Raw genomic sequence first — 17,961 nt, 5'->3', positions numbered from 1 at the left:
ATTATATGTTATTTCTAGCAGTTTGGGAACTAATTTCTACATATTTTTGTTGAGCAGAAACTATGGCAGTGTCCCAAATATATAATCCTAGGTCTGGAATTTTAAATTTAACTTCTAGTTTCTTGTGTCCTGCTAATTGTCAGTTTGAGGAATATTTTTTTAATTTATTTTGTTGAAGTATAGATGATTTATGATGTTAGTTTCTGCTGTACAGCAGCGTCATTCAGTTATACATATATAATAATCTTTTCCATTATGGTTTATCAGAGAATATGGAATATAGTTCCTTGTACTATGAGTAGAACCTTGTTTATCCACCTTATATATAATAGTTTGCATCTGCTAATCCTAAACTCCCAGTCCCTCTCTTTCCCACCCCCCCATTTGTGTCATATTTTAGAATCTACATATGAGTGGTATCATATGGTATTGGTCAAATTTCATGAATTACTTTCTATATGATAATTTCTAGTTCATCTGTATTACTGAAAATGGCATCATTTCATTTTTTTTAAATGATAGAATTCCGTTGAATTATGCACCACATCTTCTTTATCCATTCATCTGTTGATGGACATTTAGATTGTTTCCATGTCTTGGTTGTCGTGAATAGTGCAGCTATGAGCATAGGGGTGCATGTATCTTTTCAATTATAGTTTTGTCTGGGTAGATATCTAAGAGTGGGACTGCTGAATCATATGGTAATTCTATTTTTATTTTTCTGAGGAACTCCATACTGTTTTCCATAGTAGCTGCACCAACTTACATTCCTCCCAACAGTGTAGGAGGGTTCCTTTTTCTTCATACCCTCTCTAGCATTTATAATACATAGCCTTTTTAATGGTGGTCATTGTAGTTTTGATTTGCATTTTTCTTAATGATTAATGATGTTGAGTGTCATTTTATGTGTTTGCAATCTGTGTGTCTTATTTGGAGAAATATCTCTTTAGGTCCTGTGCCCATTTTTTGATTGGGTTGTTTTTTTGTTGTTGATTTATATGAACTGTTTTTATATTTTGGAAATCAAGACCTTGTCAGTTGCGTAATTTGCAAATACTTTCTCTAAGTCCATAGGCTGTCTTTTGGTTTATTTATGGTTTCCGTTGCTGTACAAAAGCTTGTAAGTTTGATTAGGTCCTATTTGTTTATTTTTGCTTTTATTTCTATTGCCTTGGTAGACTGGTCTAAGAAATGCAAAAAAAGCAAAATGGCTGTCTGAGGAGGCCTTACAGATAGCTGTGAAAAGAAGAGAAGCAAAAAGCAAAGGAGAAAAGGAAAGATATACCCATTTGAATGCAAAGTTCCAAAGAATAGTAAGGAGAGATAAGAAAGCCTTCTTCAGTGATCAGTGCAAAGAAATAAAGGAAAACAATAGAATGGGAAAGACTAGAGATCTCTTCAAGAAAATTAGAGCTACCAAGGCAACATTTCATGCAAAGATGGGCTCAATAAAGGACAAAAATGCTATGGACCTAACAGAAGCAGAAGATATTAAGAAGAGGTGGCAAGAATACACAGAAGAAGTATACAAAAAAGATCTTCATAACCCAGTTAATCACAATGGTGTGGTCACTGACCTAGAGCCAGACATCCTGGAATGTGAAGTCAAGTGGGCCTTAGAAAGCATCGCTACGAACAAAGCTAGTGGAGATGATGGAATTCCAGCTGAGCTATTTCAAATCCTAAAAGATGATGCTGTGAAAGTGCTGCACTCAATATGTCAGCAAATTTGGAAAACTCAGCAGTGGCCACAGGACTGGAAAAGGTCAGTTTTCATTCCAATCCCAAAGAAAGGCAATGCCAAAGAATGCTCAAACTACCACACATTTGCACTCATCTCACATACTAGTAAAGTAATGCTCAAAAGTCTCCAAGCTAGGCTTCAGCAATACGTGAACCATGAACTTCTATATGTTCAAGCTGGTTTTAGAAAAGGCAGAGGAGCCAGAGACCAAATTGCCAACATCCGCTGGATCATGGAAAAAGCAAGAGAGTTCCAGAAAAACATCTATTTCTGCTTTATTGACTATGCCAAAGCCTTTGACTGTGTGGATCACAATAAACTGTGGGAAATTCTGAAAGACATGGGAATACCAGACCACCTGACCTGCCTCTTGAGAAACCTGTATCCAGGTCAGGAAGCAACAGTTAGAACTGGACATGGAACAACAGACTGGGTCCAAATAGGAAAAGGAGTACGTCAAGGCTGTATATTGTCGCCCTTATTTAACTTCTATGCAGAGTACATCATGAGAAACGCTGGGCTGGATGAAGCACAAGCTGGAATTGAGATTGCTGGGAGAAATATCAGTAACCTCAAATATGCAGATGACATCACCCTTATGGCAGAAAGCGAAGAGGACTAAAGAGCCTCCTGATGAAAATGAAGAAGAGAGTGAAAAAGTTGGCTTAAAGCTCAACATTCAGAAAACTATGATTGTAGCATCCAGTCCCATCACTTCATGGCAAATAGATGGAGAAACAATGGAAACAGTGGCAGACTTTGTGTTTTGGGGCTCCATAATCACTGCAGATGGTGACTGCAGCCATGAAATTAAAAGACGTTTACTCCTTGGAAGAAAGTTATGACCAACCTAGACAGCATATTAAAAAGCAGAGACATTACTTTGCCAACAAAGGTCCATCTTGTCAAGGCTATGATTTTTCCAGTAGTCATGTATGGATGTGAGAGTTGGACTATAAAGAAAGCTGAGTGCCGAAGAATTGATGTTTTTAAACTGTGTGTTGGAGAGGACTCTTGAGAATTCCTTGGACTGCAAGGAGATCCAATTAGTCTATCCTAAAGGGAATCAGTCCTGAATGTTCATTGATAGGACTGATGTTGAAGCTGAAACTCCAATACTTTGGCCACCTGATTCACAGAGCTGACTCATTGGAAAAGACCTTGATGCTGGGAAAGATTGAAGGCGGAAGGAGAAGGGGAGGACAGAGGATGAGATGGTTGGATGGCATCACTGACTCAGTGGACATGAGTTTGGGTAAACTCCGGGAGGTGATGGACAGGGAGACCTGGCGTGCTGCAGTCCATGGGGTCACAAAGAGTCGGACACGACTGAGCAACTGAACTGAACCGAGACTGATCTAAGAAAACATTGTTATGATTTATGTCAGAGAGTGTTTTGCTTGTGTTCTCTTCTATGAGTTTTATGGTGTCTTAAATTTGCACCTGTAAGTCATTGAGTTTATTTTTGTGAATGGTGTTGGGTGTGTTTTAACTTCATTGATTTACATGAGACTGTCCAGCTTTCCTAGTGCCACTTGCTGAAGAGACTGTCTTTTCTCCATTGTACATTCTTGCCTTCTGTCAAAGATTAATTAACTGTAGTTGTGTGGATTTATTTCTGGGCTCTTTATTCTATTCCATTGATCCATATGCCTATTTCTATGCCAGTACCTTGCCATTTTGGTTACTGTAGCTTTTTAATATTGTTTGAAGTCTAGGAGAGTTATGCCTCCTGCTTTGTTCTTTTCCTTGAGGAATATTTTATATCTTCATCTTGTTGTTGTTTTAGTCATTAAGTCATATCCGACTCTTTTTGCAACTCCATGGACTATATAGCCTGCCAGGCTCCTCTGTCCTTGAAATTTTCCAGGCACGAATACTAGAGTGGGTTGTCATTTCTTTCTCCAGGGGATTTTCCTGACCCAGGGATCAAAGCTCCATCTCCTGCGTTTCATGCAGATTCTTTACCACTGAGCCACCTGGAGGCCCGTATATATGTTCATCTTAGTATGTATTAAAAAGGAGTTTGTGGCCATTTTGCTGTATATTCTTATAATCACCCAGTTAGTGGCATGTCATTTTAGATCTCTAAGTTCATTTTCTACATATGTGTAGAATAAAGATTGTGGATTTGGGTGTGAGAGATGGGAGTTTGGGTTAGAACAATTTCTGATGTCTCTTCCAGTTCTAAATATGACTTTATAGACGCAGAATGCTCTGTTGGTCCCATGACCACAACTGTATTTGTTCATCATTGACTTGGCTTTTACTCTAAGAATTTTAAAAGTTATACCCTTACTATAAATGGATTTCTGAGAGATTTGGTTCTCTCCTAAAGCACTTAATTTTCTTGGCTCTTTTATATTAAATTTGCCCAAAGTGTCTTTGTCAACAAGAATTTGAATTGGCTTTCAAAGAATCTAACAAGGCTGAATATAAATGGAAAGGGGTCATTTATCGATATCCATTCTTCTATTAGTTGAATTAATGCGTCAGCGTTTGGCGTAGGGACTGTGTGTAGCCCTTCCATTTTGTTAATGGTTAGCCTTGCTGCCATCTGCCTTTTAGCTTGCAGTAAGTACAGAATAGTTAAACATTCTTGACTTTTCTTAGTCTTTCAGCTGCCATGAAGTATGTAAGCAATAAAATAAATGTAACTGTTAGATTTTCTCTTCCACACGCTCTTTCGTGGTTGTTTTGTTAGATGACTGTTTTGTGCTCTAGTATTGTCTAATCTAGTCTCAGTAGTTTTCATATTCTCTTTTTGGCTGTGCCAGGTGGCATGTAGTATCTTAACTCCCTGACCAGGGATTGAACCCGTCCCCCCTGCATTGGAAGCATAGGGTCCTAACCAGTGGACCTTCAGGGAATTCCCTAGTTTTTATATTCTTAAAGAAAAATGCCAATTAATTGAATTAAATTATGTCATTATTACAGTCAAATTATCCAAGAAGAAAATAGCGTATGGGATCCCCTTTGAAAACTTCGAAATCCTTGCGTAAAGAGAAGCAGCGGAAGTAAATGCCTTTTTAATATGGTATTTTACTGAGCAGTTTGACCAGTGTATATTGATTTTGCACTTTCCATGGTAATGTTGTGTCATTTATTTAGATATTCTTGGAACAGAAGACGTTGTTGTGGAAGTGACTGCCAATGATGCTGTGAGGTTTTATCCCTGGACCATCGATAATAAATACTACTCAGCAGATATCAATCTGTGCGTGGTGCCAAACAAATTTCTAGTCACCGCAGAGATTGCAGAGTCTGTCCAAGCATTTGTGGTTTACTTTGACAGCACACAAGTAAGATTTTATTCTCCTTGGACCTTGAATAAAAAATTATTTTGTGCTTTTTCTTTCCCCTTTGCATTTTCTGTGAGTTCTCTTAATGTCTCTTTTTCTGTTTTTGTTTGTATATTTTTTATCCCTCTAGAAATCTGGTCTTGATAGTGTTTCCTCCTGGCTTCCTCTGGCAGAGTCGTGGTTACCTGAGGTGATGATCTTGGTCTGCGATAGAGTATCCGAGAATGGTAAGGCCCAGCAGCAGGTGGCACGTGTGTTTGCCATTCCTTGGTAAACAAGACATTGGTTTCCTTAGCTCAGAGCTGTATGTCTTGTATGATTTTACTACCTTACAAAAATATCTTCAGCTTTTTCTCTTGCAGTATTTAATTTTTTAAGAATGGACACTTGGGGTTTGAAAAATCATCTTCTTTTTATTGATTTATTTTGGATGCCTTTAGAATAACATTGACATTAAAGATTAACACTTTGTGGAGAGTGTTGCAGCAATATTCGTGTTTTATTTTATTTTCTTTTGCTTATGAAGAATCTTTTGCATGTTATTTTAGGTGTAAACCGACAGAAAGCTCAAGAGTGGTGTATCAAACATGGCTTTGAATTGGTAGAACTTAGTCCAGAAGAGTTGCCTGAGGAAGATGGTAAGTATTTTTATGTCTGGAGAAAACACAGATTTTGGATTAAGAGATGAGAGATTATTTTAATTCAAGGAAGAAGAATCAAAGTGATACTCAAAACACATAATTTGTCCCTAGCTTTTTGAAAAGATTTATGCAGAATCCATTGATGCAGTCTGACTATTAATCGAATAATCCATTTATTTGGTTTTAACCACCCACTTGAGGACTTTTGACATGTTTGTTTTTCTTATGGATAGAGATTTCTACCTTAAATCTTAGTCATTTCCCCAGTCTCTTATCCTTTCTTTGCTGCCAAAAAAGGAGGGTTTGGCCTAATTCATAAATAGTTATAAAGTTTATGTTTCTTATTTTGCATTTCTAGTAACCTGAGGCTGAATTCCTAGGGACCGTAGGGGGCCTGTCAGTACTATTTGTGTGTCTTTTGGACATTTGAAACCACAAACAGACGCAGAATGTCCCCCCGCCCCTGGGTGGGTAACTCTGTACTTAGCTTCCTTCTACTATATTTTGGACCTTCTATTTCTTTCCCCTCTTTTTTCCCCTTCCCCCATTCTTCTTCTCATATTTTTCCTTCCAAGTACAACTGTGTTAGCTACTGTGGAGTCTATCAAGATAAGACAGTTTGGCCTCCAAAACCTTATAATCTGGTACAAGAGATGAAACTTGTATACAAATTACTGAATACATGGAACTTCCTAAGTATTATAAAAAATATAAATCATGGTGCTATGGTGTTTCAGAGATCAAAGAGGTTATTTCCCTTCAGAAGTTCAAAGAATGCATTGGCACTGTGAACTCGTACTTGTAAGCTGCTCCATGGGAAAGAAATAGGGAAGGTACTGGATTTAGAGCCAGAGGACTGGTGGGAAGATGCTGGTTGTTGCAAAAGACATTCTAAGTAGGGCAGCCAACTTGAATTAAAGTGCATAGAGAGGCTAAAAGTAATCATTATTTGAAACCTATTTTTTTTTTTAAATAAATTAAGAAACATTTTTCTATATTCTGACTTAGAATTTTTTCCAAAAAATGTTGTTACCTTTAAAGCCCCACCAGAGAAAAAGAGGACAAAAATGAAATAAAAAAAGCTGATTTTTCTCCCTGTACATTTTTTAGAATATTCAAAATTATTAAGTACAATTTCTCTTCCATGTTTTTCTAGAATTCTTGAAACTTGTGCCCTGTTTTGCACGCTAGCATGTGTGTGATTGCTTACTTCTGGCACAAGAATGTGCTCTTTTTCCGATTGTCCTTGAGAATCAACATTTGAGTCATTTTCTTTATCTGTTTTCATTTTGGAATCTCTGCTCCTTTATCTTGCTATGCTGCTCCCTTACCCCTTGTCTGGATAATGTTCCTTTTTTAAAAAACATCTATTCATTAATTGGAGGATAATTGCTTTACAGTATTGTGTTGGTTTCTGCTGTGTGTGCGTGCGTGTGTAGTCGCTTAGTCGTATCCAGCTCTGTGCGACCCCATGGACTGTAGCCTGCCAGGCTCCCCTGTCCATGGGGATTCCCCAGGCAAGAATACTGGAGTGGTTTGCCATGCCCTCCTCCAGGAGATCTTTCCAAACCAGGGACTGAACCCAGGTCTCCCGCATTGCAGGTGGATTCTTTACCATCTAAGCCACCAGGGAAGCCTGGTTTCTGCTATACATCAACATAAATTAACCATAGTGAATAATGTTCTTGTATTCAGCATAATCTTTTTTTTTAATTATTCAATTTTGTTCCTTTATTATGATTTTGTGTCTTGTATATAAGACACTTTTTTTCTTTCTTTTAATGGTGTGCCGCGTGGCTTGCAGGATCTTAGTTCCCTGACCAGGGATCGAACCCTGGCCTATGGCAGTGAGAATATGGAGTCCTAACCACTGGAGTGCCAGGGAATTCCCTAACTGAGCTTAAAAGTAGATTTCAACATATTATCTTTAGGTAAATTAACTAAAACCTTCCTAGAATGTTTCAATGCCAATTGTTTGCATATACCCTCATCATTTATTGGCATGTATTATTCTATATACTCTCATTGTTTATTGGCGTGTATTGTTGCCATATACCTTCGTTGTTTTTTCCCATGTATCCTCATCCTATATACCCTCATCATTTCCCTCATATACCCTCTCGTTGATTGGCATGTATTATTCAAACATCAATATGAGACTTTATCTTTGTTTGTATTAAATTAATCTTATCGATTCTAATTCTTTATTTATGATCATATTTTTGGCTCCTGGTTATATATCATCTGAAGTATTAGTTATTCTTTCAAGATTTGAATCACTGAAAGTTAAGATAAACATAGCTTTTATTTCTTCATTTAAACACTGATGAAGATAAACTTGTCTTTGTTGAGTATTTCCGATTTAATCCTTCCTATATTTCTGTTAGGTTGGTAGGATGGTATTTAAACGATTCATTATTTCATCATTTACTAAAAGCCTCTTGTCTTTCAGGCGCTATGTTAGTTTAAGTAGTGAGAATAATGAATTCAGTAAGACATGACTCCTGCCTTCAAGGAGTTTCCATTTTAGAGGGAAAGGTCACACCAGTGAATCATCAGTTCCAGTGCATCTTTTCCACGGGAAAGGTACACAGGGTGATGTCATCTCTACTTTTCTTTGAGAATAGCATGAGTGATTTGCCCTTAATCAAATAGCTAATAAGTTACAGAGCCTGGCTTCACATTCAGATCTTATGACTTCTAATTCTGTGCTGTTCCCGTTAAACCACCCAGGACTGGGCCAGGCCACTAGAGACAGGTTCTGTACGGACTGTGCTCTGTACACTCTAAAAAACTTTTTAAACCACATGAAAACTTTTAGATTCTGCTGCTATTTTCCACTTGAGTATTGTAAGACTCAGCTGAAGGATTTTCATTTCCTTTGTGTATACTTATATCAACATTGTAGCTAAGAATACTGTCTTATTATTGGAATGCAAACTAGGATTACTGCCCTGTTACTTTTAGTGTCAAATTCCGGAAGCAAGATAGTACTGATACTGAACTAATTAAGTTGTCAGTGTTTGTGGTTTATTCTTTCTTTTTTTAAATGACCCCTTGCTTATCTCTTACGGTTATAGTAATTTCACTTCTCACTCTTAAGCTGTCTATTTCCCATCAAGAAATTGTTATCTAGATATCTATTATAAATAGTAATTATCGCTGTATGGTTCCCAATGAGGAAAAGTTGGGGCATTTACTGGATTTTATAGCATACCAAGAGGACCTTTCCTGCCCTTGGGAAACTCATTGTTTATGAAATGCCAAGTTTGGTATTGCTAGTACAATCCCAGGATTGTGTAATTGATGGAAACTAACATTTTCCGAGGAGTATGAGTGGATTCCATTGGTGAGGTAATGAGGTTGACTTTACTAGATAATCCTTTGTACTGTGTGTTTATTTAATTTAGTTTCTAGAATATATTTTTAATTAAAGTCGTGGCTCAGACAGTAAGGAATCTACCTGCAATGCAGAAGACCCAGGTTTGAGCCCTGAGTTGGGAAGATCCCCTGAAGAAGGGAATGGCAACCCACTCCAGTATTCTTGCCTGGAAAATCCCATGGACAGGGGCTACAGTCCATGGGGTAACAAAGAGTCAGACACAACTGAGCAACTACACTTTTCGTAGTTGGTTTACAATATTGTATTAATTTATGCTGTAAACAGAGTGATTCAGTTGTGTGTGTATATGTATGTGCTGTGCTTAGTTGCTCAGTTGTATCTGACCCTCTGCAACCTCATGGACTGTAGCCTGCCAGCTCCTCTGTCCATAGGGATTCTCCAGACAGGAATACTGGAGTGGTTTGCCATGCTCTCCTCGAGGGGATCTATCCAACCCAGGGATCGAACCCAGGTCTCCCAGATTGCAGGTGGATTCTTTACTGTCTGAGCCACCAGGGAAGCCCAAGAATACTGGAGTGGGTAACCTATCCCTTCTCCAGGGGAACTTCCCAACCCACGAATTGAACCCAGGGTCTCTTGCATTGCAGGCAGATTCTTTACCAGCTGAGCTACCAGGAAAGTTCTGTTTGTGTGTGTATGTATATTATATATACATACATGTATATATGTATGTGTGTATATATATATATATATAAAACTATAAAAAAGATATATATATAAAAGAATATTTTCCATCATGGTGGAAAATAGCCCAGGATATTGAATATAGTTCCCTGTGCTATACAGTAGGACTTTGTGGTTTATTCATTCTATATGTAATGGTTTGCTTCTACTAACCCCAACCTCCTACTCCATCTCTTCCCCCACCCCCACCCCCTTGGCAACCACAAGACTGTTTTTGTTATGTAGGTATTTTGACTTGTGTCATCTTTAAGATTCCACATAAAAGTGATATTTGTCTGTGGTATTTGTCTTTTTCTTTCTGACTTACTTTGCTTAGTATGATAATCTTTGGGTCCATCCATGTTGCTGTAAATGGCATTCTTTCCTTCCTTTTGGTGGCTGAGTAATATTCCATTGTGTGTACAGACCACATCTTCTTTATCCATTCATCTCTCCATGGACATTCAGTTTGTTTCCATTCTTTGCTGTTGAATATAGTGCTGCTGTGAACATACATTTACATGTATCTTTTTGAATTATAGTTTTGTCTGAGTATATGCCCAGGAGTGGGATTGATGGATCATAAGATGAGTCTATTTTTAGTTTTTGGAGGAACCTTCATTCTGTTTTTCACAGTGGCTGTACCAATTTGCATTCCCAGCAACAGTTTAGGAGGGTTCCCTTCTCTCCACACCCTCTAATAGCAGTAATTGCTATTTGAAGACTTTTTAATGATGGCCATTCTGATTTGTGTGAGGTACTACTTCATTGTAGTTTTGATTTGCATTTCTCTAATAATTAATGACATTGAGCATCTTTTATGTGCCTGTTAGCTATATGTATGTTTTCTTTGGAGAAAAGTCTGTTTAGGCCTTCTGCCCATTTTTTGATTGGGTTTTTGTTTTTTTGTTGCTGTTGAGTTGTATGAACTGTATATGTATTTTGGAGATGAAGCCCTTGTCAGTTACATCGTATGCAAATATTTTCTCCCATCCTGTAGATTGTCTTTTTGTTTTGTTTCCTTTGCTTTGGAAAAGCTTACAAGTTTAATTAGGTCCCATTTGTTTATTTTTGCTTTTATTTCTATTGCCTTGGGAGACTGACCTAAGAAAACATTGGTTTTATGTCAGAGATTTATGACATAAAATGATTTATCTCAGAGAATGTTTTGCCTGTGGTCTCTTCTAGGAGTTTTACGGGGTCTTGTCTTATATTTAGATCTTTAAGCCATTTTGAATTTATTCTTGTGTATGGTGAGAGGGTTTATTTTAGCTTTATTGTTTTACATGTGGCTGTCCAACTTTCCCAGCACCACTTGCTGAAGAGACTGTCTTTCCCCATTGTATATTCTTGCCTCTTTTGTTGACTGTTAATTGACATAGGTGTGTGGGTTTATTTCTGGTCTCTCTATTCTATTCCACTGATCTGTATTTCTGTTTCTGTGCCAATACATGCTGTTTTATATTCTTCTAAATTGTGGAAAATATCTCAGGATATTGAATTTAGTTCCCTGTGCTCTTCAGTAGGGCCTTGATGTTTTTCCATTCTGTATGCAGTGGTTTGCTTCTACTGACCCCAGCCTCCCACTGCAGCCCTCCTCCCACCCCCTTGGCAACCACAGGTCTGTTCTCTGTGTTTTTGTTTTGTAGATACATTATGCCTCCTGCTTTGTTCTTTTCCTTCAGGGTTGCTTCGGCAATCCTGGTCTTCTATGGTTTCATATAAATTTTAGGATTATTCTGGTTGTGTGAAAAATGCCATGGGTAATTTAATAGGAATGGCATTAAATTTGTAGATTGCTTTGGGTAGTATGGCCTTTATTTTGGGGTATGGTTGCTCTATAATGTTGTGTTAATTTCCGCTGTACAATGCAGTGAATCAGCTCTGTGTACATATGTCTTCTTCCTCTTGGACCTCTCTTCCACCCCCACCTTTCCCCATTCCATCTAGATCATCACAGAACACTGAGCTGAACTCACACTAGCTATCTCTTTTACACATGGCAGTGCTTATACATCAGTCCCAGTCTCCCAATTTAGTATGGCTATTTTAGCAATATTAAATCTTCCAATCCAAGAGCATGGAATATCTTTCCATTTCTTTGAATCATCATTAAAGAACATTTAAAAAGTGTGTGTATCACACATAACCCTCCCAGACTTCAAATAATACAACATGCTAAGCAAAGTAAGTCATAAAAAGAAAGACAAATATCATATGATATCACTTATATGTGGAATCTAAAATACAATACAAATCAGCGTGGGTCCATCATGTTGCTTCAAATGGCATTATTGCATTCCTTTGGGTGGCAGAGTAATACTCCATTGTGTATGCAGGCCACATCTTCTTTATCCATTCTTCTGTCTATGGATATTTAGGTTGCCTCTTTAATTTCCTTTATTAATATTTTGTAGTTTCTAGCATATAAGTACATTTTTTACCTCCTTGGTGAGATTTATTCCTAAGTAATTTTTTGGATGTGATTTTAAATGGGATTGTTTGTTTACATTCCCTTGCTCGTCTTTCATTGTTAGTGTAAATAAATGCAACTGATTTCTGTATGTTAATCTTGTATCTTGCTAAGTTGCTGAATTTATCAGTTATAGTCATTTTTGTGTGGAGTCTTTAGGATTTTCTGATATGATATCATGTCATCTACAAATAATGACATTTTTACCTCTTCCTTTGTAATTTGATACCTTTTATTTCTTGTCTGGTTGCTGTGGCCAGGACTTTCAATACTGTGTTGAATAGAAATGATGATAGTGGGCCTCCTTGTTCCAGATCAGCCTTTCACCGTTGAGTATTATATTGACTGTGGGTTGTCATAAATAACTTTTATAATATTGAGATATGTTCCTTTTATACTCACTTTGGTAAGACTTTTTATCATGAATGGATGTTGTATTTGGTTAGGTGGTTTTTGTGCATCTTTTGAGGTGATCATATGGTTTTTATTGTTTGTTGAGATGGTATAGCACATTGACTGATATGCATATGTTGAACCATCCTTGTGAACTTAGGATGAATCCTACTTGGTCATGGTATATGATCTTTTTTATGTGTTGTTGGATTCAGTTCAGTTCAGTTCAGTCGCTCAGTTGTGTCTGACTCTTTGTGACCCCATGAACCGCAGCACGCCAGGCCTCCCTGTCCATCATCAACTCCCGGAGTCTACCCAAACCCATGTCCATTGAGTCAGTGATGCCATCCAACCATCTCATCCTCTGTTGTCCCCTTCTCCTCCTGCCCTCAATCTTTCCCAGCATCAGGGTCTTTTCCAATGAGTCAACTCTTTGCGTCAGGTGGCAAAGTATTGGAGTTTCAGCTTCAACATCAGTCCTTGCAGTGAACACCCAGGACTGACCTCCTTTAGGATGGACTGGTTGGATCTCCCTGCATTCTGCGGGACTCTCGAGAGTCTTCTCCAACGCCACAGTTCAAAAGCATCAATTCTTCTGCACTCAGCTTCCTTTATAGTCCAACTCTCACATCCATACATGACTACTGGAAAAACCATAGCCTTGACTAGATGGACCTTTGTTGGCAAAGTAATGTCTCTGCTTTTTAATATGCTGTCTAGGTTGATCATAACTTTCCTTTCAAGGAGTAAGCGTTTTTTAATTTCATGGCTGCAATCACCATCTGCAGTGATTTTGGAGCTGAGAAAAATAAAGTCTGCCACTGTTTCCACTGTTTCCCCATCTATTTGCCAGGAAGTGATGTTGGATTCAGTTTGCTAATATTTTTTGAAAATTTTGACGTCTGTGTTCATCAAAGATTATTGTTGTTCAGTTGCTAAGTTGTGTTTGACTATTTGTGACCCCATACACTGCAGCCTGCCAGGCTTCCCTGTCCTTCAGTATCTCCCAGAGTTTACTTAAACTCATGTCCATTGAGTCGGTAATGCCATCCAACCATCTCATCCTCTGTTGCCCACTTCTCCTCTTGCCCTCAATCTTTCCCAGCATCAGAGTCTTTTCCAATAAGTAGTCTCTTCACATCAGGTGGCCAAAGTATTAGAGCTTCAGTATCAGTCCTTCCAGTGAGAATTCAGGGTTAATTTCCTTTAGGATTGATTGACTAGTTTGATCTCTTTGCTGTCCTTGGGAATCTCAAGAGTCTTTTCCAGCACCACAGGTCAAAACCATCAGTCCTTAAGCTCTCCGCCTTCTTTATGGTCCAGCTCTCACATCTGTATGTGATTACTGAAAAAACCATACCTTTGACTATGTGGACCTTTCTCAGCAAAGTGATGTCTCTACTTTCTAATACACTGTCTAGGTTTGTCATAGCTTTTCTTCCAAGGAGCAACCAACTGTCTTTTCATTTCATGGCTACAGTCACCATCCACAGTGATTTTGGAATCAGAGTTAGTAAAATCTGTCACTGTTTCCACTTTTGCCCCTTCTATTTGCCATGATGGGACCAGGTGCCATAATCTTAGTTTTTTGAATGTTGAGTTTTAAGCTATCTTTTTCACTCTTCTCTTTCACCCTCATCACGAGGCTCCTTAGTTCCTCTTCACTTCTCCCATTAGAATGGTATCATCTGCATATCTGAGGTTGTTGATATTGTTCCTGGCAATCTAGATTCCAGCTTGGACTCATCCAGCCTGGCATTTTGCATGATATACTCTGCATATAAGTTAAATAATCAAGGTGACAATATGCAGCCTTGACGTACTTCTTTCCCAATTTTGATCTAGTCCATTGTTCCATGTCTGGCTCTAACTCTTGCTTCTTGACCTGCATACAGGTTTCTCAGGAGGCAGGTAGGGTGGTCTGGTATTCCCATCTAAGTTTTCCAGTTTGTCATGATCTACACAGTCAAAAACTTTAGCATAGTCAGTGAAGCAAAAGTAGATGTTTTTCCGTAATTCCCTTGCTTTTTCTATGATCCAGCAAATGTTGGCAATTTGTTCTGTTTCCTCTGCCTTTTCTAAATCTAGCTTGTACATATGGAAGATCTTGGTTCACGTACTGCTGAAGCCTAGCTTGAAGGATTTTGAGCATTCTTGCCAGCATGTGAAATGAGTGCAATTGTGCAATAGTTTCAACATTCTTTGGCATTGTCCTTCTTTTGAATTGGAATGAAAACTGACCTTTTCCAGTCCTGTGGCCATTGCTGAGTTTTCCAAATTTGCTGGCATATTGAGTGCAGCACTTTATCAGCATCATCTTTTAGAATTTGAAATAGCTCAGTTAGAATTCTGTAACCTCCGCTAGCTTTGTTTGTAGTAATGCTTCCTAAGGCCCACTTGACTTCACACTCCAGGATGTCTGACTCTGGGTAAATGAACACATCATCGTGGTTATCTAAGTTATTAAGATCTTTTTTGTATAGTTCTTCTGTGTATTTTTGCCACCTCTTCTTAATCTCTTCCGTTTCTGTTAAGTCTTTAAGTTAAGTCTTCTGTTAAGTCTTTAAGTCTTCTGTTAAGTCTTTCCATTTCTGTTAAACCATTTTTGTCCTTTATTATGCTCATCTTTGCATAAAATGTTCCCTCGATAACCCTGGTTTTTTGAAGAGCTCTCGTCTTTTCCATTCTGTTGTTTTCCTCTATTTCTTTGCATTATTCACTTAAGAAGGCTTTCTTATCTCTCCTAGCTATTCTCTGGAACTCTGCATTCAGTTGGGTATATTGTTCCCTTTCTCCTTTTCCTTTCACTTCTCTTCTTTTCTCAGCTATTTGTAAGGCCTCCTCAGACAACCATTTTGCCTTTTTGCATTTCTTTTCCTTGGAAATGGTTTGATCACTTCCTCCTGTACAATGTTTCAAAACTCTGTCCATAGATCTTCAGGCATTCTGTCTGCCAGATCTAATCCCTTGAATCTATTCGTCACCTCCACTGCATAATCATAAGGAATTTGATTTAGGTCATACCTGAATGGCCTAATGGTTTTCCCTACTGTCTTCATTTTAAGCCTGAATTTTGCAATAAGTTGCTGATTATCTAAGCCACAGTCAGCTCCTGATCTTGTTTTTGCTGACTGTATAGAGCTTCTCCATCTTAGGCTGCAAAGATTATAATCAATCTCATTTCGCTATTGACTATCTGGTGATGTCCATTTGTAGAGTTGTCTGTTGTGTTTTTGGAAGAGGGTGTTTGCTATGACCAGTGCATTCTCTTGGGAAAACTGTGTATTAGCCTTTGCCCTGCTTCATTTTGTACTTCATAATATCATCAAAGATACTGGCCCGTAATTTTCTTTTTTGGTGATGTCTTTGTTTAGTTTGGTATCAGGGTGATGGTGGCTTCATAGTATGTCTTTGGTAGTATTCCCTTCTCTTCAGTCTTTTGGAAGAGTTTGAGAAGGATCGAGAAAAGTTCTTTGTATGTTTGGTAGAATTCGCCTGTGAAGCCATCTGGACCTAGACTTGTTTGTAGGGAATTTTTTGTTTTTTCAACTACAGATTCTCTTTCACTACCAGTGGTCCATCTTTTCAAATTATCTTCTTCTTGATTCAGTTTTAATGGGAAGTATTTTTCTGGAAACTTGTTCATTTCTTCTCCGTTGTTAAATTTGTTGGCATAAATTGTTCATAGTATTCTCTTATGGTTTTCATGTTTGGGTTCCACATAAGTGAAAAAAACGTCAATCATATTTTCACATGTGACTCTGCTTAAACGTAATGAAAACGTTCCATTTTAAAAACAATTTGTGACAAGCAATGAAAGGTAGATACTGTACAATAATGTGGAATGGAAGAGAACAGAGAGCAAGAGGTCGTGGAACCACCACCGACCACACCAAAGGCTGGTCTTCATCCAAGGAAGGTGATGTTGTGTACATGTGGGTTGGAAGTGAGTCCTCTACTAGGAGCTCCTTTTGGAGCTCGATTAATTGCAGTAAGTACCGCTCCCACGTAGACCAGGTGAAAGCAGCACTAGACGAAAAGTGTCTAGAATTAGGCAACAGAAAATGCATAATCTTCCGTCAGGATAACTCAAGACCACATGTTTCTTTGATGACTAGGCAAAAAGTGTTACAGCTTGACTGGAAAGTTCTGATTCATCGTCATATTCACCAGATATTGCACCTTCGGATGTCCATTTGTTTCAGTCTTTATAAAATTCTCTTAATGGAAAAAATGTCAATTCCCTGGATGATTGTAAAAGACACCTGGAAGAGTTCTTTGCTCAGAAAGATACACAGTTTTGGGGAGGTGGGATTATGAGGGTGCCTGAAAAATGGCAGAAGATAGTAGAACAAAATAGCGAATACATTGTTCAGTAAAGTTCTTGGTGAAAATGAAAAATGGGTCTGTTATTTTAACTTAAAAACCGAAGGAACTTTTTGGCCAGCCTAGTGTTCCCATCACTTTCTCACTCTGTGTCTGTCATGATTTGTTTTACGTATTGGGGTGTTCCTGTATTGGTGCATATAGTGTCCTCCTTTATTTTTCTTTATGCCTTTTGCTTTAAAATCTATTTTGTCTGACATGAGTATTGCCAACTCTTGCTTTCCTGTGATCTTCATTTGCATGATATGTCTTTTTCCGTCCCCTCGCTTCCGATCTGTGTGTTCTTTGTCCTAAAGTGCAAAGTGCCTTGCGGTGCCTACAAGGGTGCCTTGTCGGTAGCATAGTCTCTTGTTTTTTTAATCCAGTCCACCACCCCGTGTCCTTTGATTGGAACAGTCTGTTTACATTTGAGGAAATTATTGGTAAATATGTATTTAATGTCACTTTAAACCTTGTTTTCCAGTTGATGCTGTGTTTCTTCTTTGTCTCTTTGTTTTTCATTTTGTGGTTTGATGATTTCCCTTTATTTTATGCTTGTGTTTTCTCTTTGGTTTTTGTGAATCTGTTGTATGTTTTTGATTTGTGGTTACCCTGTTTTTCAAGTATGTTAACCCCTTCCTGTATCTGCTTGCTTTTAGACTGGTAGTCATATAGGCTCAAATGAAAGAATCTGTGTTTTCCTACTCTCCTCCCCTGCATTTTATCATTTTGATGTCCTCAGTTACCTCTTCATGTTCATCCTTTTGCCATTCCTTATGTTTATCATTGCTTTCATAAAAAGATTTAAAGCCTTTTTTTTTTCTTTTTGGTCTGTATATTGGCTTATTTAAATGATTTGCTTTACAATTGTGATTTTCTCTTTCCTATATCTTCTTGATTCTTTTATAATAAGAGAAGACCTTAATATTTCTTTTAGAATAGGTCTAGTATTGCTCTTTTCTTTTAGTTTTTCCTTA

General features: G+C 38.0%; 1 protein-coding gene across 5 annotated transcripts in view; it reads left to right on the top strand.

The window, feature by feature from the left end:
* Nucleotides 1–17,961, top strand: part of AAGAB (alpha and gamma adaptin binding protein) — a 74,101-nt gene that overhangs the window by 15,422 nt on the left and 40,718 nt on the right. For all 5 annotated transcript variants that reach the window (XM_061430166.1, XM_061430165.1, XM_061430167.1 and 2 more), the window contains exons 2-4: nucleotides 4,856–5,046; nucleotides 5,177–5,273; nucleotides 5,595–5,684. In XM_061430166.1, the coding sequence (XP_061286150.1) occupies nucleotides 4,856–5,046; nucleotides 5,177–5,273; nucleotides 5,595–5,684 (378 nt within the window). The remainder of the gene's footprint in view (nucleotides 1–4,855; nucleotides 5,047–5,176; nucleotides 5,274–5,594; nucleotides 5,685–17,961) is intronic.

This window comes from Bos javanicus, chromosome 10, assembly GCF_032452875.1.
Source record: "Bos javanicus breed banteng chromosome 10, ARS-OSU_banteng_1.0, whole genome shotgun sequence".
In the NCBI taxonomy this organism is placed as follows: Eukaryota; Metazoa; Chordata; class Mammalia; order Artiodactyla; family Bovidae; genus Bos; species Bos javanicus.
This window is presented reverse-complemented; position numbering and strand designations above follow the sequence as displayed.